At 41.0% G+C, this 26,921-nt stretch overlaps 1 protein-coding gene across 1 annotated transcript in view; it reads right to left on the reverse strand.

Moving 5' to 3' along the window:
• The window catches only part of ATXN2 (ataxin 2), a gene marked incomplete in the record, with an annotated part of 1,324,939 nt that overhangs the window by 323,163 nt on the left and 974,855 nt on the right, over positions 1 to 26,921 (reverse strand). The window contains 2 exon segments of the mRNA XM_053699757.1: positions 5,452 to 5,604; positions 6,901 to 6,964. Of these exon segments, the coding sequence (XP_053555732.1) occupies positions 5,452 to 5,604; positions 6,901 to 6,964 (217 nt within the window).

Raw genomic sequence — 26,921 nt, forward strand, 5'->3', positions numbered from 1 at the left:
CTAATTTCTTATCCATTGGATCTGAAAAGGCACAACTATCCTCCACCGGGATAGTGGTACGCTTAGCTAAAGTAGAAACTGCTCCCTCCACCTTAGGGACCGTCTGCCATAAGTCTCGTGTGGTGGCGTCTATAGGAAACATTTTCCTAAATATGGGAGGAGGGGAAAAGGGCACACCAGGTCTATCCCACTCCTTTCTAATAATCTCTGTAAGCCTTTTAGGTATAGGAAACACGTCAGTACACACCGGTACCGCATAGTATCTATCCAACCTACATAATTTTTCTGGAATTGCAACCGTGTTACAATCATTCAGAGCCGTTAATACCTCCCCTAGCAATATGCGGAGGTTCTCAAGCTTAAATTTAAAATTAGAAATCTCTGAATCCAGTCTCCCTGGATCAGATCCGTCACCCACAGAATGAAGCTCTCCGTCTTCACGTTCTGCAAACTGTGACGCAGTATCTGACATGGCTCTCACCTCATCCGCGCGCTCTGTCCTTAACCCAGAGCTATCGCGCTTGCCTCTTAATTCTGGCAATTTAGATAATACTTCTGTCATAAAAGTAGCCATGTCTTGCAAAGTGATTTGTAAGGGCCAACCTGATGTACTTGGCGCCACAAAATCACGCACCTCCTGAGCGGGAGGCAAAGGTACTGACACGTGAGGAGAGTTAGTCGGCATAACTTCCCCCTCGTTGTCTGGTGATAATTTCTTTACATGTAAAGATTGACTTTTATTTAAAGTAGCATCATTGCAATTAGTACATAAATTTCTATTGGGCTCCACATTGGCCTTTAAACATAGTGAACAAAGAGATTCATCTGTGTCAGACATGTTTAAACAGACTAGCAATGAGACTAGCAAGCTTGGAAATACTTTTCTAAATAAATTTACAAGCAATATAAAAAACGCTACTGTGCCTTTAAGAAGCACAAAAAGCCGTCACAGTTGAAATAACAATGAACCAAAATAGTTATAGCAACCAATTTTTCACAGCAAATGTATTAAGTTAGCAAAGGATTGCACCCACCAGCAAATGGATGATTAACCCCTTAAAACCCAAAAACGGATTAACAATTAATAATTAACGTTTTTCTCACAGTCAAAACACACTGTCACAGGTCTGCTGTGACTGATTACCTCCCTCAAAATGAATTTTGAAGACCCCTGAGCTCTCTAGAGACGATCTGGATCATGGAGGATGAAGTAGACAGATTGTGACTGAATTTTTACTGCGCAAAAAAGAGCTAAAATAGGCCCCTCCCACTCATATTACAACAGTGGGGAAGCTCAGAAAACTGTTTCTATGCAGAAAACAAAGATGGCCATGTGGTAAAAATCATGCCCCAATAAGTTTTATCACCAAGTACCTCACAAAAAACGATTAACATGCCAGTAAACGTTTTAAACATACATTTGAAAAGTTATGAATTGTTATTAATAAGCCTGCTACCAGTCGCTTTTACTGCAGTTAAGGCTCATACATTATTTCAGTATTAACAGTATTTTCAGAGTCAATTCCATTCCTTAGAAAAATACATTCAGTGTACACACACTCATCAGCCTAATACCAGTCGCTATCACTGCATTTAAGGCTGAACTTACTTTACATTGGTATCAGCAGTATTTTCTCAGTCAATTCCATTCCTCAGAAAAATAATTACTGCACATACCTCATTTGCAGGGGGGCCCTGCATGCTATTCCCCTTCTCTGAAGTTACCTCACTCCTCAGATGAGAACAGCCAGTGGATCTTATTTACGTCTGCTAAGATCATAGAAAACGCAGGCAGATTCTTCTTCTAATGCTGCCTGAGAATAAACAGCACACTCCGGTGCCATTTAAAATAACAAACTTTTGATTGTAGAAATAAACTAAGTTAAAAAACACCACAGACCTCTCACAGCGACCTATCTAGTTAGGCTGCAAGAGAATGACTGAATATGACATGTGAGGGGAGGAGCTATATAGCAGCTCTGCTGGGTGATCCTCTTGCAGCTTCCTGTTAGGAAGAGATATATTCCATAAGTAATGGATGACCCGTGGACTGACTACACTTAACAAGAGAAAACTCCTTTTCCCCCAGTGATAGTTGAAATAATAGAATCCAACTGAGAACCAAATAAATTATTACCTTGGAAAGAAAGAGATAGTAATCTAGATTTAGATGTCATATCAGCATTCCAAGATTTAAGCCACAAGGCTCTTTTAGCTAAAATAGCTAAAGACATGGATCTAACATCAATTTTGATATCAAAAATGGCATCACAAATAAAATGATTAGCATATTGCAGTAAGCGAGTAATGCTAGATATGTCAGGATCCAATTCTTGTTGCGCTAAATTCTCCAACCAAAAAGTTGAATCAGCTGCAACATCAGCCAAAGTAATTACAGGCCTAAGGAGATGACCTGGATATATAGGCTTTCCTTAGATAAGATTCAATCTTTCTATCTAAAGGATCTTTAAAGGAAGTACTATCTTCCATAGGATTAGTGGTTCGTTTAGCAAGAGTAGAAATAGCCCCATCAACTTTGGGAATCTCTTCCCAAAACTCTATTGCAATTGCTGGTAAAGGATACAATTTTTTAAACCTTGCAGAAGGTTTAAAAGGAGTACCTGGCTTATTCCATTCCTTAGAAATCATGTCAGAAATAGCATCAGTAATAGGAAAAACCTCTGGAGTAACCACAGTAGGTTTAAAAACAGCATTTAAATGTTTACTGGTTTTAATATCAAGAGGACTAGCTTCCTCAATATCCAAAGTAATTAACACTTCTTTTAACAAAGAACGCATATACTATATTTTAAATAAATAAGTAGATTTGTCAGTGTCTATGTCTGAGGAAGGATCTTCTGAATCAGATAGATCCTCATCAGAGGTGGATAATTCATTATGCTGTCGGTCATTTGAAATTTGATCAGAAGTTTTAAAAGACCTCTTACGCTTATTAGAAGGTGGAAATGCAGAATAGAATCAGTAACAAATTCTTTAAAATTCACAAGTATATCATGTACATTAGAAGTTGAGGGAACTGCAACCGGCAATGTACTATTACAGATGGACACTCTATCTGCATGTAAAAGTTTATCATGACAACTATTACAAATGACATTTGGAGATATAATCCTCACAATTTTACAAAAAATGCACTTTGCTTTGGTAGAACCAATGTCAGGCAGCAAAGTTCCAGCAGATACTTCTGAGGCAGGATCAGATTGAGACATCTTGCAAAATGTAAAAGAAAAAACAACATATAAAGCAAAATTATCAATTTCCTTATATGACAGTTTCAGGAATGGGAAAAAAGCAAATAGCATAGCCCTCTGACATAGCAAAAGGCAAGAGGCAAAAGCAAATGGGGCAATAAATAATGAAAAGTTTGGCGCCAAGTATGACGCACAACGTAACTGTAAAATGTTTTGGCGCCAACCATGTCCGGAAATGACACACTCGCGTCACTAGCGACGCAACCCTGTGTGAACCCCTGCGTCAAGTATGACGCCGGAAATGACGAACTTGCGTCAATGGACGTGCCTTTCACGCCAAGAATGACGCAATAAAGTGTAGCATTTAGCGCACCCGCAAGCCTAAGACAGCCCACAATTTGAACAAGTAGTCAATTGAAAAAAAGACTAAACCCCAGGTAAGAAAACTATTTCTCAATATTAACTTTCCCAAATATGAAACTGACAATCTGCAAAAGGAAATACATGAACCTGACTCATGGCAAATATAAGTACAATACATATATTTAGAACTTTATATAAATGCATAAAGTGCCAAACCATAGCTGAGGTGTCTTAAGAAATAAAAACATACTTACCCAAAGACATCCATCCACATATAGCAGATAGCCAAACCAGCACTGAAACAGTTATCAGTAGAGGTAATGGTATATGAGAGTATATCGTCGATCTGAAAAGGGAGGTATGAGATGAATCTCTACGACCGATAACAGAGAACCTATGAAAAAGACCCCCGTTACGAAAATCATTGCATTCAATAGGTAATACTCTCCATGTCCCTCTGACATTCGCTGTACTCTGAGAGGAATCGTGCTTCAAAATGCTGAGAAGCGAATGTAAACGTAGAAATCTTAGCACAAACTTACTTCACCACCTCCATAGGAGGCAAAGTTTGTAAAACTGAATTGTGGGTGTGGTGAGGGGTGTATTTATAGGCATTTTGAGGTTTGGGAAACTTTGCCCCTCCTGGTAGGATTGTATGCCCCATACGTCACTAGCTCATGGACTCTTGCCAATTACATGAAAGAAAAAATAATATGGACTAAAGAAAAATCTAAATGGCACCTGACACCCACAATAGCTGGGGCACTCACCACCTCCTAGAACCAGACACTAGCAGACCCAAATTTTTCAGTTGCCAGACGGTCAGGAATGTGGAAATGGAAGACCAGAACGTAAACTCGTCCAGTCCCAAGGTGAACCGTACAGTCCCAAAAAAATCCCGCCCAAGCATAAGGTCTGCATCACTTCCAAAGGCCCCTATGTTCTAAGCCAAGAGCCCAGTTAACACTACACATAAGCAGATTGAATCACATGCCAAATATGATTAAACCCCCCCCCCCCTGTTCAATAATCCCCCTCGGGAGATATTAACCCTCGATTCCAAAAACCAAAGGAGCCTCACTGAGGCCCTAAATTTTATACTTAATAAGTCCCGCAGGATAGTACCTTACAGGAAACAAATAAGATACAGTACATTCTGGTGAAGTAACATGAAACAATCTTACCGGAATCTACGCCGTGGAACAGGAACACGGACCTTCAAGTGTGACGAATAGTAGCAGCGCCTCCGCCATGAACTTGAGAAAAAAAAAGCAGGAAGTGAAGTTCGACAACGCCGATTGCTTGTGGAGCTGTTAATATGAGTCGGGATGGTTTCACAGAAAGATTTTCCCTGCATCTCCGGACTCTAACTTTCATCCAGGCTCTCACTGAGAGGCTGACAGGATTACTTAAAACTCCCGTCCCATGTCGAAGAGTACTACCCTCCATAAGAGACAAAAACTTCTGACACTTCTCTGCCAACCTCCTGGGACGAAAGGCAAAGAATGACTGTGGGATGAGAGGATTGGGCGGAGTATTTAAGCCTTTGGCTGGGGTGTCTTTGCCTCCTCCTGGTAGCCAGGTTCTTATTTCCTAAAAGTAATGAATGCAGCTGTGGACTCTTTCCATTTATGAAGAAAAAGGAATAAATTTCTTCAGACACCAAACTTCACCTCTTCCATTGACAGAGACAAAGAGAATGACTGGGGATTATGGGTAGTGGAGTGACACTTAACAGCTTTGCTGTGGTGCTCTTTGCCTCCTCCTGCTGGCCATTAGTGATATTCCCACTAGTAATTGAATAACGTTGTGGACTCCATATCTTATGAAAGAAAATTAACATACTAGCAAGATACATTTCCTTTTTATTAATTACCTGGACTCCAGGGCTTACGGGAACAGGATACATCATATTTGGAGCAAAACACACTGACTGAGTGTATATAGGGCTTGGCTGTTGATGACCCACTATTGATGGACTAGGCTGAGCTTGTGGACGGGGAGAAGTTGGAGTTGTTGATGGTTTGGGCTATTTAAAAAAAAAAGAAAAGAAAAAAAAAAAAAAAGTATTAAATGCTATAAGTTACATCTGGCAAATCCAGTTTTCTGTATAGTGTGCCACATTAAGCAGGTAACTATGAACAGTGGTACCTCTCTAACAATCCCTGTACTTTATACAAATAAAGTCTCAACAAAAATATTGCAGCACTGAAAGAATAGACATAATATTAAGAGCCCTCATTAAACAAAAGCTGAATCCCATTTAAAAATGACACCTGGAGTGCATTAAACATCATGCAGTATTTTAAAATGTAAATTTTGTAAATTAGTGGGCAGGGTCAAGTTATCCATTACATTTATACAAATAGAGGGTATATATTAGGGCATGTAGGAAGCCACATCTATAGTACTGCATTAGATACATTAACAAATGTATGAACCACTAAGCTTGCATGTGCAAAGGTAGTATTATGTAATAACAGAAGTAGGATGTCAAATAATTATGGGTATGACAGAACTATTAAAGAGCAATCCTGAAAGATAATACAAAAAATCAGATCCTAGAGTGAGGAAATAAAACTAAGGTTTATTTTAAATATTAGTATTTAAATTAAGGGGATGTTTAAGCCCTAGCTCATCCTCTTGAACATTTCTTCTGTGTTCAAAATGAGAAGGAAAACTAAGACCAATTAGAACACTGCCAGCTGAATTTTTCTGTGAAGATATAAAAATAGCTTCTGACACCTTCCATACATTTGTATACCAAACTATGGCCATGAGAAAAAGCTGTCTCATTTAGGTGGACTAAGTGTGTGTGTGTGTGGGGGGGGGGGGGGGGGGGGGGATATGATGCCAACATGATAGCTTAAACATTTGTAATCAAAATCCACATCTATGGAGTCTACTGGCTTTGATGATACAATCAATTAGCAGCATGAAAATATTCATTGTTATATAAAAGCCAAGTGTGGGTTTATGGAATTGAATAACATACATGTAGAATATCAAGACTCAAACACTGTTCTTCTTCACAAATATTTAACTACTATTTTACTATGTACTCAGTTAAGAACTGATGGACAATCGGCCTGGCAGCTTTCCCTTACCCAAGTCTTATCATTTGGAACTGAATGTATGGGGGCACGTATGATTGTTTTTAAAAGATTTTTACAAAGAAATGGCCATTCTTGTAAACAGTTAAAATATACATAAAAAAATCTAATATATTGTAATAAGCAATCTGTGTTACAAATACACAAGTAGTGTGTAGTGTTCTTTAGTTAAAAATACTACAAATGAAATATGGGAAAGAGAAAACACTTACTTGAGCATATGACCGTGGATTGAACTCCTTTGCATTGGGATTTAGAGTTGATTTTCTTACTTGCCTAAAAAAAATATGAAACAAGTATTGAAACATTTATACTTATGGAATTGATTTCTTCATGTCAGAAGTGAACAAATTCAGTACTGTTAAAAGGGACAGTCTGCTACAGACTTTTTATTGTTTAAAAAAATGAATACCTTGACTACCCACCCATTCCCCAGTTTTGCAAAACAAAACACTGTTATATCAATATACTTTTTACCTATGTGATTACCTTGTATCTAAGCTTCTGCAGACTGCCCCCCTTCTATCAGTTATTTTGTCAGTTGCATTTAAGCCAATCATTGCTGACTCCTATGTCACTCCACAGGCGTGTGCTCAGTGTTATCTATATGGCACACATGAACACCCTCCAAATGCATTCAGATAGGAGGCGGCCTTCAAGGGCTTAGAAATTAGCATATGAGCCTACCTAGGATTAGCTTTCAACTAAGAATACCAAGAGAAAGTAAATTTGATGATAAAAATAAATTGGATAGTTGTTTAAAGATCTGAATCATGAAAGTTTAATTTTGACTAGACTGTCCCTTTAATATAGCCTCCAGCCACTTGAATATACAGTACATATACACTCTACTTGCTCTGTTGGCATCAGATGAACATCTATCCAATGTAGAATTTATCTGAAGACAGAAAGAAACTTCCAGTAAAAAAACATAATTTATGTAAGAACTTGCCTGATAAATTCATTTCTTTCACATTGGCAAGAGTCCATGAGCTAGTGACATATGGGATATACAATCCTACCAGGAGGGGCAAAGTTTCCCAAACCTCAAAATGCCTATAAATACACCCCTCACCACACCCACAATTCAGTTTGACGATAGCCAAGTAGTGGGGTGATAGAAAAAGGAGTAAAAAAAAAAAAAAAAGCATAAAAAAAAAAGAGGAACTGGATATATAATTGTGCTTTATACAAAAAAGCATAACCACCAGAAAAAGGGTGGGTCTCATGGACTCTTGCCAATATGAAAGAAATTAATTTATCAGGTAAGTTCTTACATAAATTATGTTTTCTTTCATGTAATTGGCAAGAGCCCATGAGCTAGTGACGTATGGAATAGAAATACCCAATATGTGGAAATCCACAAAAGAGTCACTAGAAAGTGAGGGATAAAATAAAAACAGACATTTCCTGCTGAAAAAATTTAATCCACAAAAAATAAGTTTTTCTCATAAATTGAAAGAAAAAAAACTTAACACATTAGCAGAAGAATCAAACGATGAAACGGTTGCCTGAAGAACTTTTCTACCAAAGACTGCTTCAGAAGAAGCAAATACATCAAAATGGTAAAATTTTGTAAATGTATGCAAAAAAGACCAAGTTGCTGCTTTGCAAATCTGATCAACTGAAGCTTCATTCTTAAAAGCCCAAGAAGTGGAGACTGATCTAGTAGAATGAGCTGTGATCCTCTGTTGTGGGCTGTCCCGGCTCCAAATAAGCTTTATAAATCAAAAGCTTTAACCAAGATGCCAAAGAAATGGCAGAAGCTTTCTGACCTTTCCTAGAACCAGAGAATACAACAAATAGACTAGAAGTCTTCCTGAAATCTTTAGTAGCTTCAACATAATATTTCAAAGCTCTTACAACATCCAAAGAATGTAAAATGCTTTCAAGAGCATTCTTGGGATTAGGACACAGGGAAGGAACAACAATTTCCCTACTAATGTTGTTAGAATTCATAACCTTAGGAAGAAATTTAAACTAAGTCTGCAAAAGAGCCTTATCCTGATGGAAAATCAGAAAAGGAGACTCACAAGAGAGCAGACAATTCGGAAACTCTACAAGCTGAAGAGATAGCAAAGAAACACTTTCCAAGAAAGTATTTTAATATCCAAAGAATGCATAGGTTTAAAAGGAGGAGCCTGTAAAGTCTTCAAAACCAAATTAAGACTCCAAGGAGAAAAGATTGATTTAATAACAGGCTTGATACGAACCAAAGCCTGAACAAAACAGTGTATATCAGGAAGCTTATTAATCTATCTATGAAATAAAACAGAAAGAGCAGAGATTTGTCCCTTCAAAGTACTTGCAGACAAATCTTTATCCAAACCATCCTGAAGAAACTGTAAAATTCTAGGAATTCTAAAATAATGCCAGGAGAATTTATGAGAACATCATGAAATATAGATCTTCCAATCTCGATAATAGATCTTCCTTGAAACAGACTTGCAAGCCTGTAGCATAGTATTAATCACGGAGTCAGAGAAACCTCTATGACTAAGCATTCAATTTCCATACCTTTAAATTTAATGATTTGAGATCCTGATGGAAAAACAGCCCTTGAGACAGAAGGTCTGCAAGAAGTGGCCAAGGCTGGCAACTGGACATCCGAATAAGATCCGCATACCAAAACCTGTGAGGCCATGCTGGTGCTATCAGAAACACAAATGATTATTCCATAATGATCTTGGAGATCACTTTTGGAAGAAGAACTAGAGGCTGAAAGATATAAGCAGGTTGGTAAAACCAAGGAACTGCTAATGCATCCACCATCTCCGCCTGAGGATCCCTGGACCTGGAAAGGTACCTGGGAAGTTTTTTGTTTAGATGAAAAGCCATCAGATCTATTTCTGGAAGACCCCACATCTGTACAATCTGACAAAATAATCTGGATGGAGAGACCACTCCCCCGGATTTTAGGTCTGACGGCTGAGATAACTCCAATTGTTTACACCTGGGATATGCACCGCAGAAAATTAGACAAGAGCTGGATTCTGCCAAAGAAAGTATCCGAGATACTTTTTCATAGCTAGGGGACTGCGAGTCCCACCCTGATGATTGACATATGCCACAGTTGTGATATTATCCGTCTGAAAACAAATGAATGGTTCTCACTTTAACAGAGGCCAAACCTGAAGAGCCCTGAAAATAGCAAGGAGTTCTAAAATATTGACTGGTAACCTCGCCTCTTGAGGTTGCCAAACCCCTTGTGCTGTCAGAGAAACCCAGACAGATCCCCAACCTGAAAGACTTGCATCTGTTGTGATCACAGTCCAGGTAGGATGAACAAAAAAGGCCCCCTGAATTAAATGATGATGGTCTAACCACCAAGTCAGAGAGAGTTGAATGTTGGGATTTAAGTATAACCCCTGCACTATTGATTCAGCATACAAAGTTGTAGAGGTCTCATGTGAAAACAAGCAAAGGGGATCGTGTCCGATGCGGCAGTCATGAGACCTAAAACTTCCATGCACATAGTCACTGAAGGGAATGATTGAGACTGAAGGTTTCGACAAGCTGAAACCAATTTCATTTATCTCTTGTCTGTTAAGGACAGAGTCATGGACACTGAATCTATCTGGAAACCTAAAAAGGTTACCCTTGTCTGAGGAATCAAGAAACGCTTTGGTAAATTGATCCCCCAACCATGTCTTTGGAGAAACAACACTAGTTGATTCGTGTGATATTCGGCTAAATGTAAAGACTGAGCTAGAACCAAGCTATTGTCCAAATAAGGAAACACTGCAATACCCTGTTCTCTGATTACAGATAGAAGGGCACCAAGAACCTTTGAAAAGATCCTTGGAGCTGTTGCTAGGCCAAAAGGAAGAGCAACAAATTGGTAACGCTTGTCTAGTAAAGAGAATCTCAGAAACCGATAGTGGTCTGGATGAATCGGAAGGTGAAGATATGCATCCTGTTAGTCTATCATGGACATATAATGACTGTGCTGATTAAAAGGTAAAATAGTCCTCAGTCACCATCTTGAAAGTTGGGACTCTTACAAAACGATTAAGAAACTTCAGATCCAGAACTGGCCTGAATGAATTTTCTTTCTTTGGGACAATGAATCGATTTCAATAAAACCCCAGACCCTGTTCCTGAAAAGGAACTGGTATTATTACCCCTGAAAGCTCTAGATCTGAAACACACTTCAGAAAAGCCTGAGCCTTCACCGGATTTGCTGGAACATGAGAGAGAAGGAATCTTCTCACAGGAGGTCTTACTCTCCCATGAGAGACAATACTCTGAATTCACTGATTTTGAACAGAATCTGCACAAATATCTTGGAATAATTTCAATCTGCCCCCCCACCAGCTGAACTGGATCAAGGGTCGCACCTTCTTGCAGACTTGGGGGCTGGCTTTGGTTTCTTAAAAGACTTGGATTTATTCCAACTTGAAGGTTTCCAATTGGAACCAGAGTCTTTAGGTGAAGGATTGGTTTTCTGTTCCTTGTTCTGCCGAAAAGAACTAAAACGATTAGAAGCTTTAGATTTACCCTTGGATCTTTTATCCTGAGGCAAAAAACTCCCTTCCCCCCAGTGATAGTTGAAATAATTGAATCCAACTGAGAACCAAATGAATTGTTACCTTGGAAAGAAAGAGATAGTAATCTAGACTTAGATACCATGTCAGCATTCCAAGATTTGAGCCATAAAGCTCTTGTAGCTAAAATAGCTAAAGAAATAGATTTAACATCAACTTTGATGATATCAAAAATAGCATCACAGATAAAATGATTAGCATGTTGAAGCAAACGATCAATGCTAGACAAATCAGGATCTGTTTCCTGTTGCGCTAAGCTATCCAACCAAAAGGTTAAAGCAGCCACAACACCAGCCATAGCAATGGCAGGCCTGAGAAGATAGCCAGAATATAAATAAGCTTTCCTTAGATAAGATACAAGTTTCCCATCTAAAGGATCTTTAAAATCCTTATATGGCAGTTTCAGGAATGGGAAACAAATGCAAACAGCATAGCCCTCTGAGAATATAGAAGGCAAGAGGCATACAGGAAGTGGGGTGAAAAATAAACTAAATTTTTTGGAACCAAGTATGACGCAAAAGGAAGTTGAAATTTTATTTAGCGCCAACAAACCGGAAATTACGCAACTGGCGTCATAACAGACGCAACCTCGTGCAAGGAAACCTGGCGTCAACTAAGACGCCAGAAATGACGAACTTGCGTCATCAAAGACGTACCTTCACGCCAAAAAAATTCTCGCACTAAGAATGACGCAATAAATAACAGCATTTTGTGCCCTCGCGAAACCTAATTTGCCCACAAAATAAAAATAAAAAACAGTGAATTTGAAAAAAGGACTATACCCCAAGTAAGACAAATAACTTCCTAAATATGCTTCCCAAACTGACAGTCTGCAAAAGGAAATATACATAGACCTGACTCATGGCAAATATAAGTAAAATACATATATTTAAAACTTTATATTAATACATAAAGTGCCAAACCATAGCTGAGAGTGTCTTGAAGAAAAACATACTTACCGAAAGACACCCATCCACATATAGCAGAAAGCCAAACCAGTACTGAAAACGTATCAGCAGAGGTAATGGTATATAAGAGTATATCCTCAATCTGAAAAGGGAGGTAGGAGATGAATCCCTACGACCGATAACAGAGAACCTTTGAAAAGATTTCCCGCGAGGAAAACCATACAATCAATAGGCGTTACTCCCTTCACATCCCTCTGACAAACACTGCCCAGAGGAATTAGGCTTCAAAATGCTTAGAAGTGCTTATCATAGAAGAAATCAAGCACAAACTTACTTCACCACCTCCATAGGAGGCAAAGTTTGTGGGTGTGGTGAGGGGGTGTATTTATAGGCATTTTGAGGTTTGGGAAACTTTGCCCCTCCTGGTAGGATTGCATATCCCATACGTCACTAGCTCATGGACTCTTGCCAATCACATGAAAGAAATACTAAGAAAACTGAATGGAAAATAGCTCACAATTAAGTATAGTTAGGATGTTTTTTTTTTTTAATTAGTAGTGGAAAAGCATTTTAAAAGACTTCCAAATGCTGCTTGCAAAGAAGCAAAAATACTGAATTGCTAGACTATTATGTTTCAAAACAAATGACCAAGGGAGACTTCTTTATATTTGGCCCATACTAAGGCAATCACTTTGTTAGAATGAATCCTCATCATAAAAGGTACACACTTCTTCTGGAGCTTATAAGCCATCAATGTAATACTGCATAATAGATTAATTAACTCTGGGTCTTTGTAATACTTGAAAAAGGATAAAACATTGGAACAGCAACCTTATAAGTTAATTATTTCTATACTTTATCACCTTAATAAAAAAATAAAGAAAAGGTAGGGCCATGAACTGGAAGTAATTGTCTAGAAAAGCAAACCTGAGGTACCAAAAATGTTCTGGATGGATAGGAATGGGAAGATACGCATCCTTCAGGTTGATAGTGGTCATGAACTGACGGCCTCTGCTATACAAGACAAAAAGAACCTTCCCTTTGCGGAACTACAGCAGAAGCCTATTCTGTAACCCTGGGAAACAATTGCTTGCACCCAAGGATCTTGAACAGACCAAGCCCAAACCTCTTGAAATAGGCAAAATTTGCCTCCTGCCAGAGTTGTCCCCTGGCTGGGGGCTGCCCCTTCATATGGTCTTGGTGTCAGAGACCGACTTCTTGGGCTGTTTGTTCTTGTTCCAGACAGCTTAAGTTTTCAAAGTACTTCTGTTAGTCTCTGGTTTATTTGACGGAGAAGACCTTTGCGATTGTAGGGAAATCTTCCTAAGCTATCCCTCCAATTTCCTGTCCATCGGATCCTTAAAGGATGTACTCCAGAGGATTGGTAGCACTTTAGCTACAGGGAGTGCAGAATTATTAGGCAAATGAGTATTTTGACCACATCATCCTCTTTATGCATGTTGTCTACTACCAATTAAGCATATTAGGTGATGTGCATCTCTGTAATGGGAAGGGGTGTGGTCTAATGACATCAACACCCTATATCAGGTGTGCATAATTATTAGGCAACTTCCTTTCCTTTGGCAAAATGGGTCAAAAGAAGGACTTGACAGGCTCAGAAAAGTCAAAAATAGTGAGAAATCTTGCAGAGGGATGCAGCAAAAAATTGCAAAGCTTCTGAAGCATGATCATCGAACAATCAAGCGTTTCATTCAAAATAGTCAACAGGGTCGCAAGAAGCGTGTGGAAAAACCAAGGCGCAAAATAACTGCCCATGAACTGAGAAAAGTCAAGCGTGCAGCTGCCAAGATGCCACTTGCCACCAGTTTGGCCATATTTCAGAGCTGCAACATCACTGGAGTGCCCAAAAGCACAAGGTGTACAATACTCAGAGACATGGCCAAGGTAAGAAAGGCTGAAAGACGACCATCACTGAACAAGACACACAAGCTGAAACGTCAAGACTGGGCCAAGAAATATCTCAAGACTGATTTTTCTAAGGTTTTATGGACTGATGAAATGAGAGTGAGTCTTGATGGGTCAGATGGATGGGCCCGTGGCTGGATTGGTAAAGGGCAGAGAGCTCCAGTCCGACTCAGACGCCAGCAAGGTGGAGGTGGAGTACTGGTTTGGGCTGGTATCATCAAAGATGAGCTTGTGGGGCCTTTTCGGGTTGAGGATGGAGTCAAGCTCAACTCCCAGTCCTACTGCCAGTTTCTGGAAGACACCTTCTTCAAGCAGTGGTACAGGAAGAAGTCTGCATCCTTCAAGAAAAACATGATTTTCATGCAGGACAATGCTCCATCACACGCATCCAAGTACTCCACAGCGTGGCTGGCAAGAAAGGGTATAAAAGAAGAAAATCTAATGACATGGCCTCCTTGTTCACCTGATCTGAACCCCATTGAGAACCTGTGGTCCATCATCAAATGTGAGATTTACAAGGAGGGAAAACAGTACACCTCTCTGAACAGTGTCTGGGAGGCTGTGGTTGCTGCTGCACGCAATGTTGATGGTGAACAGATCAAAACACTGACAGAATCCATGGATGGCAGGCTTTTGAGTGTCCTTGCAAAGAAAGGTGGCTATATTGGTCACTGATTTGTTTTTGTTTTGTTTTTGAATGTCAGAAATGTATATTTGTGAATGTTGAGATGTTATATTGGTTTCACTGGTAAAAATAAATAATTGAAATGGGTATATATTTGTTTTTTGTTAAGTTGCCTAATAATTATGCACAGTAATAGTCACCTGCACACACAGATATCCCCCTAAAATAGCTAAAACTAAAAACAAACTAAAAACTACTTCCAAAAATATTCAGCTTTGATATTAATGAGTTTTTTGGGTTCATTGAGAACATGGTTGTTGTTCAATAATAAAATTAATCCTCAAAAATACAACTTGCCTAATAATTCTGCACTCCCTGTATGGTAGAAACAGCTCCATCCATCTTAGGAACAATGTTCAATAATTCTAAATGACGGTCCGGAACAGGAAACAATTTCTTAAATTTAGGAGAAGGAAAAAAAGGAATCACAGGTTTCTCCCATTCCTTGGCTATAATATCAGTAACCAAGGAAGGAACGGGAAAACCTCTAGAGTCTTAACCTTAGGTTTGAAAATAATGTCCAGGTTTTGAACCTGCAATTCCTCAGCCGTCTTAGGTTCAGGCACTTCCAATAAAACCTCCCTGACTCAGAAGAACAATGTTTATTCTTTCTCTTGCAATTACCTGAGGGAGGTATAGTGCTCAGAGCCACAGACTGGCACTAAGTGGCAAAATCAGGGGGAAAAGGACTTAGCCCTGGATGTGGAATGGGAGCAGGAGGGCCTGGTACGGAAGATGGGTAACTAGGAGTCACATGAGGAACTAAAACAGAAGAGCATACTGGGATATTTAGGTGACTAGGACCCACTGAGTGAGACACATTGGAGTATGTGTGGGGGGCATACTATGGTAGTCTGAGTATTAGAGCCCCCAGAATGAGACTGAAGAACAAGTGACAGAACTGCATAATTGCGCTGGAGGACAAATTATTTCTAATTTGCAAAGCATAGATTTGTTAGATTCAGGAAGTAATTTAGGGGGATTATCATCAGTTAAAAAACTAGTCTGTTCTTCTGGCCCCTCCGTAATGAATAGTGGAAGTAATGTGCAGCTCTCTACTTATTGAATTTCTCAATTATAATGTCTAGCTTTGCTGTAATAAGAGAAACTCTCGGGCTGTTATTGAAATGAAACCCAAAACCAATAAAAAAGGCACCTGTTTACTTAACTGCCCTTTTGCAGTGAACACTCTGTAAGTGCCCTGTCCTGTGTAGAAAAAACAAAAAAGACCACGCTGCTGCTATTGTGGTACGAAATAAAATGAGCCAGTGCCAATATATGGTGGGCGGAGTATGTGCTGGAGCAGTCCTGTGGCAGAAATACTTACCCGAATACCCGAGCCGCCACAGGACCCTCTGTAGTGACCGTGTGGTTCTGAGTGAAGCATACATATTAAAACAAAGCAGAGTGGTAAGGCATTAAAACGAGCGCAAAATTAATTGTTCTCAGTCTAATCAGCGTTTATGACTACCGTCTAGCACTGTTGGTGCTCCTTCTGATCATCTTCCTGAGACACTATCACCATTTATTAAGCACAACAGTATCAATAAATCTGGCCTCTATGAGACAAATTTCCTGTCCATCGGATCCTTAAAGGACGTACTCCAGAGGAATGGTAGTACTTTAGCTATGGTAGAAATAGCTCAATCAACCTTAGGCCCCTGAGCACACTAATTCTCCTAAATAAGGCACTGATCAACTAAAGGATAAGTTTGTGGCACTGGTATCAATCCTCCAATAAATGTCAACAAGCCGGATACGGAAACCCAGATATTATGAGAAGAGATTAACCCATCTGCATAGTCAGAGACCTCTGCAGTCCTGCAAATAAAGATGTCATGGTGTAACTAACACTATAAGACTGCAAAGGGGTACAATATTAGGTACAGTGTGAGGCACAGGAACTTTCCAGCAACACCCCTGCCCAAAGGAAAATCAAAACTCTACTAAGAGCTTTACACAGATAAGGCTAGTACACCCCTGACCCTCTCTTGCAGGAAACAATCCATTGAGGGTATTTTAAGTAAATTCATGCAGAGCACCTCTTCTCTGCCTGCCTCCTTGACGAGGCAAAGAACTACTGGGAGGGTAGAGGAAGTGGGAGGGAAAGTTGAATGCCTTGTTTGGGGTGTCTTTGCCGCCTACTGGTGGCCAGGTGACGTATTCCCATATGTAAGAATTTGGATTTGTGGACACTCACAACCATTAGAAAGAAATATAGTTTGGAGTACACATACCTCTTGCAGGAATTGGAAAGAAATTATTTTTCTGACTTTAGTCATGTATAGTAAATATACTCAATGTACTTTAATTATTTTGCCCTTCTTCCTTTAAATTAACATTTTATGGAACATGCCATTTTGATGCATGTCTTTTTAAGGTAGCAGTTTCAGCAGGACACAATCTAACAAGCTATTTATGGTTACCTGATGTATTAATTTCTTTCATAGTGGTGAGAGTCCACGATCCATTACTCATGGGAATGACTCTTCTCTACCACTAGGAGAAGTTGAGTCAAGGAAAAAAAAAGGAATTAAAGCCATAAAAGGAGCTAAAAAAAATCTAATCCCAAAAAACAAAAGGGTGGGGCTTGTGGACTCTCACCACCATGAAAGAAGTGAATCTATCAGGTAAGCATTAATTATGTTTTCTATCATACAGTTAGTAAGAGTCCACGATCCATTACTCCACAAGTAATAACAAAGGGAGGGATTTAAAAATAGCTTTTTTCACTAAGAAAATAAATCCACAACTCCAAAGAAAATTCTTTATAATACCCTTAAAAACAGGCACAACTCTAAACTAATACAAATGCCTGAAGAACCTTTCTACATAAAGGCTGCTTCAGAGGAAGCAAAAGCATTTAAATGATAGAATTTAGTGAAAGTATGCAAAGCAGACCAAGTAGCTGCCTTGCAGATTTGATACACTGAAGCCTCATTCTTAAAAGCCCAAGAAGTGGCAACTAACCTACTAGAATGAGCAGTCATTTACTGTGGTGGAGGCAGACCTGACTCCAAATAAGCAACATTCAGAAAATGCAACGATTTTACAGAAGTATTTTTAAGATTAGGACACAAAGATGGAACAACCTCTCTACCAAAGTTCTCTGAAGAAACAGCGTTAGGCAATAAGGCAAAAAAACATAATTTATGCTTACCTGATAAATTTATTTCTCTTGTGGTGTATCCAGTCCACGGATCATCCATTACTTGTGGGATATTCTCATTCCGAACAGGAAGTTGCAAGAGGACACCCACAGCAGAGCTGTTTATATAGCTCCTCCCCTAACTGCCATATCCAGTCATTCGACCGAAAACAAGCAGAAAAAGGAGAAACCATAGGGTACAGTGGTGACTGTAGTTTAAAGTTAAAAAATACCTGCCTTAAAATGACAGGACGGGCCGTGGACTGGATACACCACAAGAGAAATAAATTTATCAGGTAAGCATAAATTATGTTTTCTCTTGTAAGGTGTATCCAGTCCACGGATCATCCATTACTTTTGGGATACCAATACCAAAGCTAAAGTACACAGATGAAGGGAGGGGCAAGGCAGGCACTTAAACGGAAGGTACCACTGCCTGTAAAACCTTTCTCCCAAAAATATCCTCCGAAGAAGCAAAAGTATCAAACTTGTAGAATTTTGAAAAAGTATGAAGCGAAGACCAAGTCGCCGCCTTGCAAATCTGTTCAACAGAAGCATCATTTTTAAAGGCCCATGTGGAAGCCACAGCTCTAGTAGAATGAGCTGTAATCCTTTCTGGAGGCTGCTGGCCAGCAGTCTCATAGGCTAAGCGGATTATGCTTCTTAGCCAAAAAGAAAGAGAGGTTGCCAAAGCCTTTGACCTCTCCTCTGTCCAGAGTAGACAACAAACAAAGCAGATGTTTGACGAAAATCTTTAGTAGCTTGCAAGTAAAACTTTAAAGCATGAACCACTTCCAGATTGTGTAATAGACGTTCCTTCTTTGAAGAAGGATTAGGACACAAAGATGGAACAACAATCTCTTGATTGATATTCTTATTAGATACCACCTTAGGTAAAAACCCAGGTTTGGTACGCAGGACTACCTTATCCGCATGGAAGATCAGATAAGGAGAATCACATTGTAAGGCAGATAACTCGGAGACTCTACGAGCCGAGGAAATAGCTACCAAAAACAGAACTTTCCAAGATAAAAGTTTGATATCTATGGAATGAAGAGGTTCAAACGGAACTCCTTGAAGAACTTTAAGAACCAGATTTAAGCTCCATGGCGGAGCAACAGGTTTAAACACAGGCTTGATTCTAAATAAAGCCTGACAAAATGCCTGAACGTCTGGAACATCTGCCAGACGCTTGTGCAAAAGAATAGACAGGGCAGAAATCTGTCCCTTTAAGGAACTAGCTGACAATCCTTTTTCCAAACCTTCTTGGAGAAAGGATAATATCCTGGGAATCCTGACCTTACTCCATGAGTAACCCTTGGATTCACACCAATAAAGATATTTATGCCATATCTTATGGTAAATTTTCCTGGTGACAGGCTTTCGTGCCTGTATTAAGGTATCAATGACTGACTCGGAGAAGCCACGCTTTGATAACATCAAGCGTTCAATCTCAAGGCAGTCAGTCTCAGAGAAATTAGATTTGGATGATTGAAAGGACCTTGTAGTAGAAGGTCTTGTCTTAACGGCAGAGTCCAAGGTGGAAAGGATGACATGTCCACTAGATCTGCATACCAGGTCCTGCGTGGCCACGCAGGCGCTATGTGGTGGAAACACATAAGCCAGGTTGAAAGACCAGGGCGCTGCTAGAGCATCTATCAGCGTTGCCTTGGGATCCCTGGACCTGGATCCGTAACAAGGAAGCTTGGCGTTCTGGCGAGACGCCATGAGATCCAGTTCTGGTTTGCCCCAACAATGAATCAATTGTGCAAACACCTCCGGATGGAGTTCCCACTCCCCCGGATGAAAAGTCTGACGACTTAGAAAATCCGCCTCCCAGTTCTCTACACCTGGGATATGGATAGCTGATAAGTGGCAAGAGTGAATCTCTGCCCAGCGAATTATCTTCGAGACTTCTAACATCGCTAGGGAACTCCTTGTTCCCCCTTGATGGTTCATGTAAGCCACAGTCGTGATGTTGTCCGACTGAAATCTGATGAACCTCAGAGTTGCTAACTGAGACCAAGCCTGAAGAGCATTGAATATCGCTCTCAGTTCCAGAATATTTATTGGAAGGAGTGACTTCTCCTGAATCCATGATCCCTGAGCCTTCAGGGAGTTCCAGACTGCACCCCAACCTAGAAGGCTGGCATCTGTCGTTACAATTGTCCAATCTGGCCTGCGAAAGGTCATACCTTTGGACAGATGGACCCGAGATAGCCACCAGAGAAGAGAATCCCTGGTCTCTTGATCCAGATTTAGTAGAGGGGACAAATCTGTGTAATCCCCATTCCACTGACTGAGCATGCAGAGTTGCAGCGGTCTGAGATGTAGGCGTGCAAACGGCACTATGTCCATTGCCGCTACCATTAAGCCGATTACTTCCATGCACTGAGCCACCGAAGGGCGAGGAATGGAATAAAGAACACGGCAGGAATTTAGAAGTTTTGATAACCTGGACTCCGTCAGGTAAATTTTCATTTCTACAGAATCTATCAGAGTCCCTAGGAAGGAAACTCTTGTGAGGGGGGATAGAGAACTCTTTTCCTCGTTCACCTTCCACCCATGCGACCTCAGAAATGCCAACACTATGTCCATATGAGACTTGGCAATTTGGAAGTTTAACGCCTGAATCAGGATGTCGTCTAAATAAGGGGCCACTGCTATGCCCCGCGGCCTAAGGACCGCCAGAAGCGACCCCAGAACCTTCGGCATAATTCTTGGGGCTGTAGCTAACCCAAAGGGAAGAGCTACAAACTGGTAATGTCTGTCTAGGAAGGCAAACCTGAGAAACCGATGATGATCTTTGTGTATCGGAATGTGAAGATAAGCATCCTTTAAATCCACTGTAGTCATGTATTGACCCTCCTGGATCGTAGGTAGGATGGTGCGAATAGTCTCCATCTTGAATGATGGAACACTGAGGAATTTGTTTAAGATCTTTAGATCCAAAATTGGTCTGAAGGTTCCCTCTTTTTTGGGAACCACAAACAGATTTGAGTAAAATCCCTGACCCTGTTCCTCCTTTGGAACTGGATGGATCACTCCCATAACTAGGAGGTCTTGTACACAGTGTAATAATGCCTCTCTCTTTATCTGGTTTGCAGATAATTGTGAAAGGTGAAATCTCCCTTTTGGGAGGGAAGCCTTGAAGTCCAGAAGATATCCCTGGGATATAATTTCCAACGCCCAGGGATCCTGGACATCTCTTGCCCACGCCTGGGCGAAGAGCGAAAGTCTGCCCCCTACTAGATCCGTTACTGGATAGGGGGCCGATCCTTCATGCTGTCTTAGAGGCAGCAGCAGGCTTTTTGGCCTGCTTACCTTTGTTCCAGGCCTGGTTAGGTCTCCAGAACGTCTTGGACTGAGCAAAAGTTCCCTCTTGTTTTGCATTAGAGGAAGTTGATGCCGCACTTGCCTTGAAGTTTCGAAAGGCACAAAAATTAGACTGTTTGGCCCTTGATTTGGACCTATCCTGAGGAAGGGCATGACCATTTCCTCCAGTGATATCAGCAATAATCTCCTTCAGACCAGGCCCGAATAGGGTCTGCCCCTTGAAGGGAATGTTAAGCAGCTTAGACTTTGAAGTAACGTCAGCTGACCATGATTTAAGCCATAGCGCTCTGCGCGCCTGGATAGCAAAACCAGAATTCTTAGCCGTTAGTTTAGTCAAATGAACAATGGCATCAGAAACAAAAGAATTGGCTAGCTTAAGTGCTCTAAGCTTGTCAAGTATGTCATCCAATGGAGTCGCTACCTGTAAAGCCTCTTCCAGAGACTCAAACCAGAACGCCGCAGCAGCAGTGACAGGAGCAATGCATGCAAGGGGCTGTAGGATAAAACCTTGTTAAATAAATATTTTCTTAAGGTAACCCTCTAACTTTTTATCCATTGGATCTAAGAAAGCACAACTGTCCTCGACAGGGATAGTAGTACGCTTTGCTAGAGTAGAAACTGCTCCCTCCACCTTAGGAACTGTCTGCCATAAGTCCCGTGTGGTGGCGTCTATTGGAAAAAATTTTCTAAAAATAGGAGGGGGAGAGAACGGCACACCTGGTCTATCCCATTCCTTAGTAATAATTTCTGTAAACCTTTTAGGTATTGGAAAAAAATCAGTGCACACCGGCACTGCATAGTATTTATCCAGTCTACATAATTTCTCTGGCACTGCAATTGTATCACAGTCATTCAGAGCAGCTAAAACCTCCCTGAGTAACACGCTGAGGTGTTCAAGCTTAAATTTAAATGTAGAAATATCAGAATCAGGTTGCATTATCTTCCCTGAGTCAGAAACATCACCCACAGAAAGAATCTCTCCTTCTTCAGCTTCTGCATATTGTGAGGCAGTATCAGACATAGCTCTTAAAGCGTCAGTATGCTCTGTATTTCGTCTAACTCCAGAGCTATCTCGCTTTCCTCTCAATTCAGGTAGTCTGGCTAATACCGCTGACAGTGTATTATCAATGACTGCCGCCATGTCTTGTAAAGTAAACGCTATGGGCGTCCTGGATGTACTTGGCGCCATTTGAGCATGAGTCCCTTGAGCGGAAGTCAAAGGATCTGACACGTGGGGAGAGTTAGTCGGCATAACTTCCCCCTTGTCAGATTCCTCTGGTGATAAATTTTTTAAAGACAGAATATGATCTTTATTGCTTAAAGTGAAATCAGTACATTTGGTACACATTCTAAGAGGGGGTTCCACCATGGCTTTTAAACATAATGAACAAGGAGTTTCCTCTATTTCAGACATGTTTGTACAGACTAGCAATGAGACTAGCAAGCTCGGAAAACACTTTAAATAAAGTTAACAAGCAAATATAAGAAACGGTACTGTGCCTTTAAGAGAAACAAATTTTGTCAGAATTTGAAAAACAGTGAAAAAAGGCAGTAAATCAAGCGAAATTTTTAAAGTGTGTATAATAAGGGGTTAATGGATGATTAACCCCTTAGTTCAAAACACAGATAAAAAAAACGATATAAACGTTTTTTTAACAGTCACACCAACTGCCACAGCCTTGCTGTGGGCCTACCTTCCCCAACTAACGATTTTGGAAAGCCTAAGAGCCCTTTAGAAATGTCCTATAGCATTCAGGGGACTCCTGGAGGAAGCTGGATGTCTCAGTCTGTAAAAGTTACTGCACAAAAAAAGCGCTAAATTAGGCCCCTCCCACTCATAGTAACACAGTGGAAAGCCTCAGGAAACTGTTTCTAGGCAAATTTAAGCCAGCCATGTGGAAAAAACTAGGCCCCAATAAAGTTTTATCACCAAAGTATATATAAAAACGTTTAAACATGCCAGCAAACGTTTTATATTGTAAATATAAAAGAGTATTACCTCAGAAAGTAAGCATGATACCAGTCGCTATTAAATCACTGTATTCAGGCTTACCTAACATAAATTTGGTATCAGCAGCATTTTCTAGGATTCACATCTTTTAGAAAAATCTTAACTGCACATACCTCATAGCAGGATAACCTGCACGCCATTCCCCCGCTGAAGTTATCTCTCTCTTCAGTCATGTGTGAGAACAGCAATGGATCTTAGTTACAACCTGCTAAGATCATAGAAATTACAGACAGATTCTTCTATTTTTCTGCCTGGAACAAAATAGTACAACTCCGGTACCATTTAAAAATAATAAACTTTTGAGTGAAGCAAAATAACAGCTACATTTCACCACGTCTCTCTTACTACCTCCATGCTTGTTGAGAGTTGCAAGAGAATGACTGGATATGGCAGTTAGGGGAGGAGCTATATAGACAGCTCTGCTGTGGGTGTCCTCTTGCAACTTCCTGTTGGGAATGAGAATATCCCACAAGTAATGGATGATCCGTGGACTGGATACACCTTACAAGAGAAAGAATGTCCGCAAAACAAATTATGCTTACCTGATAATTTCATTTCCATCTGTATGAGGAGAGTCCATGGCTTTATTCCTTACTTGTGAACCTGGCCACCAGGAGGAGGCAAAGACGCCTCAGCCAAAGGCTTAAATACCTCCCCCACTCCCCTCATCCCCCAGTCATTCTGCCGAGGGAACAAGGAACAGTAGGGGAAATATCAGGTTATAAATGGTGCCAGAAGAACAAAAAATATTGGTCCGCACAACGGAGAAAACGTGCGGGGACCGTGGACTCTCCTCATACAGATGGAAATGAAATGATTAGGTAAGCATAATTTGTGTTTTCCATCTTAATATGTGGAGAGTCCACAGCTTCATTCCTTACTTATGGGAAACATATACCCAAGCTCTAGAGGACACTGAATGAAACAGGAGGGTAAAAGAGAGGCGGACCCTATTCTGAGGGCACCACAGCCTGCAAAACATCTCTCCCAAAAGCTACTTCAGAAGAAGCAAAAACATAAAATTTGTAAAACTTTGAAAAAGTATGTAGTGAGGACCAGGTAGCCGCCCTACAAATCTGCTCCACAGAGGCCTCATTCTTGAAGGCCCAAGAGGAAGCCACAGCTCTAGTTGAATGAGCCGTAGTCCTCTGAAGAGGCTCATGTCCCGCAGTCTCATATGCCAAGCGAATAATGCTTCTCAATCAAAAAGATAGAGAAGTGGAAGAAGCCTTCTGCCCTCTACGCTTCCCAGAATAGACCAGAAACAATGCCAAAGTCTGTCTAAAATCCTTCGTAGACTGAAGATAGAATTTCAGAGCCCGAACCACATCCAAATTATGAAGTAATTGTTCCTTTGAAGAAGAAGGATTAGGACACAAGGAAGGAACAACAATCTCAACCCAGTAAGAAGAACAACCTTAGCATGAAAAACTAGGTAAGGAGGCTCACATTGCAAGGCCGCCATGTCAGAGACTGCGTGCCGAAGCAATAGCCAGTAGAAAAAGAACCTTCCAAGACAGTAATTTAATGTCAACCGAATGCAAAGGCTCAAACGGAGCCCTCTGCAAAACCTTAAGAACCAGATTTAAACTCCAAGAAGGAGCGGAATGTCGAAACACAGGCCTGATTCTAGACAGAGCCTGAACAAAAGACTGAATATCAGGAAGCTCAGCAAGCCTCTTGTGTAATAACATTGATAGAGCCAAAATCTGTCCCTTTAAGGAACTAGCAGCATGTCCCTTCTCCAAACCCTCTTGGAGAAAGGAAAGAATCCTAGACACCTTGACCTTATGTCAGGGGAATCCACACTCTTTACAACAGAATATGTAAGTCCTCCACACCTTATGATAGATGCGACGGGTTACCAGCTTTCTAGCTTGAAAGAGAGAATCAATCACTCTCTCAGAAAAACCTCTCTTGGCTAGGACTAAGCGTTCAATCTCCACGCATTCAGCCTCAGAGAATCTAGATTCTGATGAACAAAAGGACCCTGTACCAGCAGATCCCTGCGACAAGGTAACCTCCATGGAGGAGATGACGACATCCCCACCAGGTCCGCAACCATATCCTTCGCGGCCACGATGGAGCAATTAGTAATGCATCTATTAGCTCCACCTGAGGATCCCTGGACCATGACCCGTATCTGGGTAGCTTGGAATTGAGCTGGGACGCCATGAGATCTATCTCCGGCGTCCCCATCTGTTGCAAATTTCCGCAAACACCTTGAGATAGAGAGACCATTACCTCGGATGAAATGATAGTCTGCAGAGGAAATCCGCCTCCCAGTTGTCCACACCCGGAATCTGAATCGCTGTCAGCGAGCAGTTGTGGGCCCATTCTAGAATCCGAGACATTTCCCTCGTTGCAAGGGAACTTCTCGTTCCCCCCCTGATGGTTGATGTAAGCCACCAAGGTTATTTGTCTGATTGAAATCTGATAAACTTGGACGAACCCAGAAGAGGCCAAGCCCTGTGCCTTCCTGGCACCCCAAACAGCTCCCTATCCTGATAGACTTGGGTCCATAGTCACAATCTCCCAGGATGGTTTCAAGAAGAATATCCCTTGGGACACGCGATCTGGACAAAGCCACCAAGAGAGCGATTCACTTGACCGGTTGTCCAGAGAAATCTGTTGTGACAGATTCGAGTGGTCGCTGTTCCACTGCCTCAGCATGCACAGATGAAGAGATCTGAGATGGAATGTGGTGAATGGGATGATATCTATGCTGGACACCATGAGCCCAATTACCTCCATTCACGGGGCCACAGAGGGCCTTAAGGAGGTCTGAAGGGCAAGACAATTGGAATTGAACTTGCAACGTCTCTGGTCTGTAAGAAATATCCTCATTGATATGGAATCTATCGTACCCAGGAATTCCACCCTGGTACTGGGAACCATAGAACTTTTTTTTTGTTTATCTTCCATCCATGAGATCGAAGAAGAAGAGCTCTTGAATGATCCTCTGCCAGTCAATAGGTTAGACCCTGAACCAGGATGTCAACCAAATATGGTGCTACTGCAATACCTCTGGATCTCGCTACCATGAGCAGAGCCCCGAGAACCTTTGTAGAGACTTTTGGGGCAGTAGTTAGACCAAATGGAAGAGCAACAAACTGGAAGTGCTGGTCCAGGAACGCGAATCTTAAGAACTTGAAGTGATCCTTGTGTATTGGCACATGAAGGTAAGCATCCTTCAAGTCTATCGTAGTCATGAACTGTCCCTCTTGAACTAAGGGCAGAATGGACCTCATCGCCTCCATCTTGAACGATGGGACTGACAGGAACTTGTTTAAGCACTTAAGGTCCAGAATCGTGCGAAACGTACGCTCCTTCTTTGGGACCACAAAAAGGTTTGGGTAGTACCCTAGACCTCTCTCTGCTAGAGGTACTGGCACAATTACTCCCAGGGAGGAGAGATCCCTGAGGCACCCTAGAAAAGCTTCTCGTTTTTCTGGTCTTGAAGACAGGTTTGAAAAGAGGAATCTGCCGATGGGTGGATGAGATCTGAAACCTATCCTGTAGCCCTGAGAGATGACCTCTAGAACCCAAGGGTCTTGCACGTCCCAGAGCCAAGCCTCCACAAAGAGAGATAGTCTGCCCCCAACACGATCCATCGATGGATCTGGGGCCGCCCCTTCATGCCAATTTTGTTTCGGCGGGCTTCTTGTTCTG

The sequence above is a fragment of the Bombina bombina genome, chromosome 2 (genome assembly GCF_027579735.1).
Source record: "Bombina bombina isolate aBomBom1 chromosome 2, aBomBom1.pri, whole genome shotgun sequence".
NCBI lineage: Eukaryota > Metazoa > Chordata > Amphibia > Anura > Bombinatoridae > Bombina > Bombina bombina.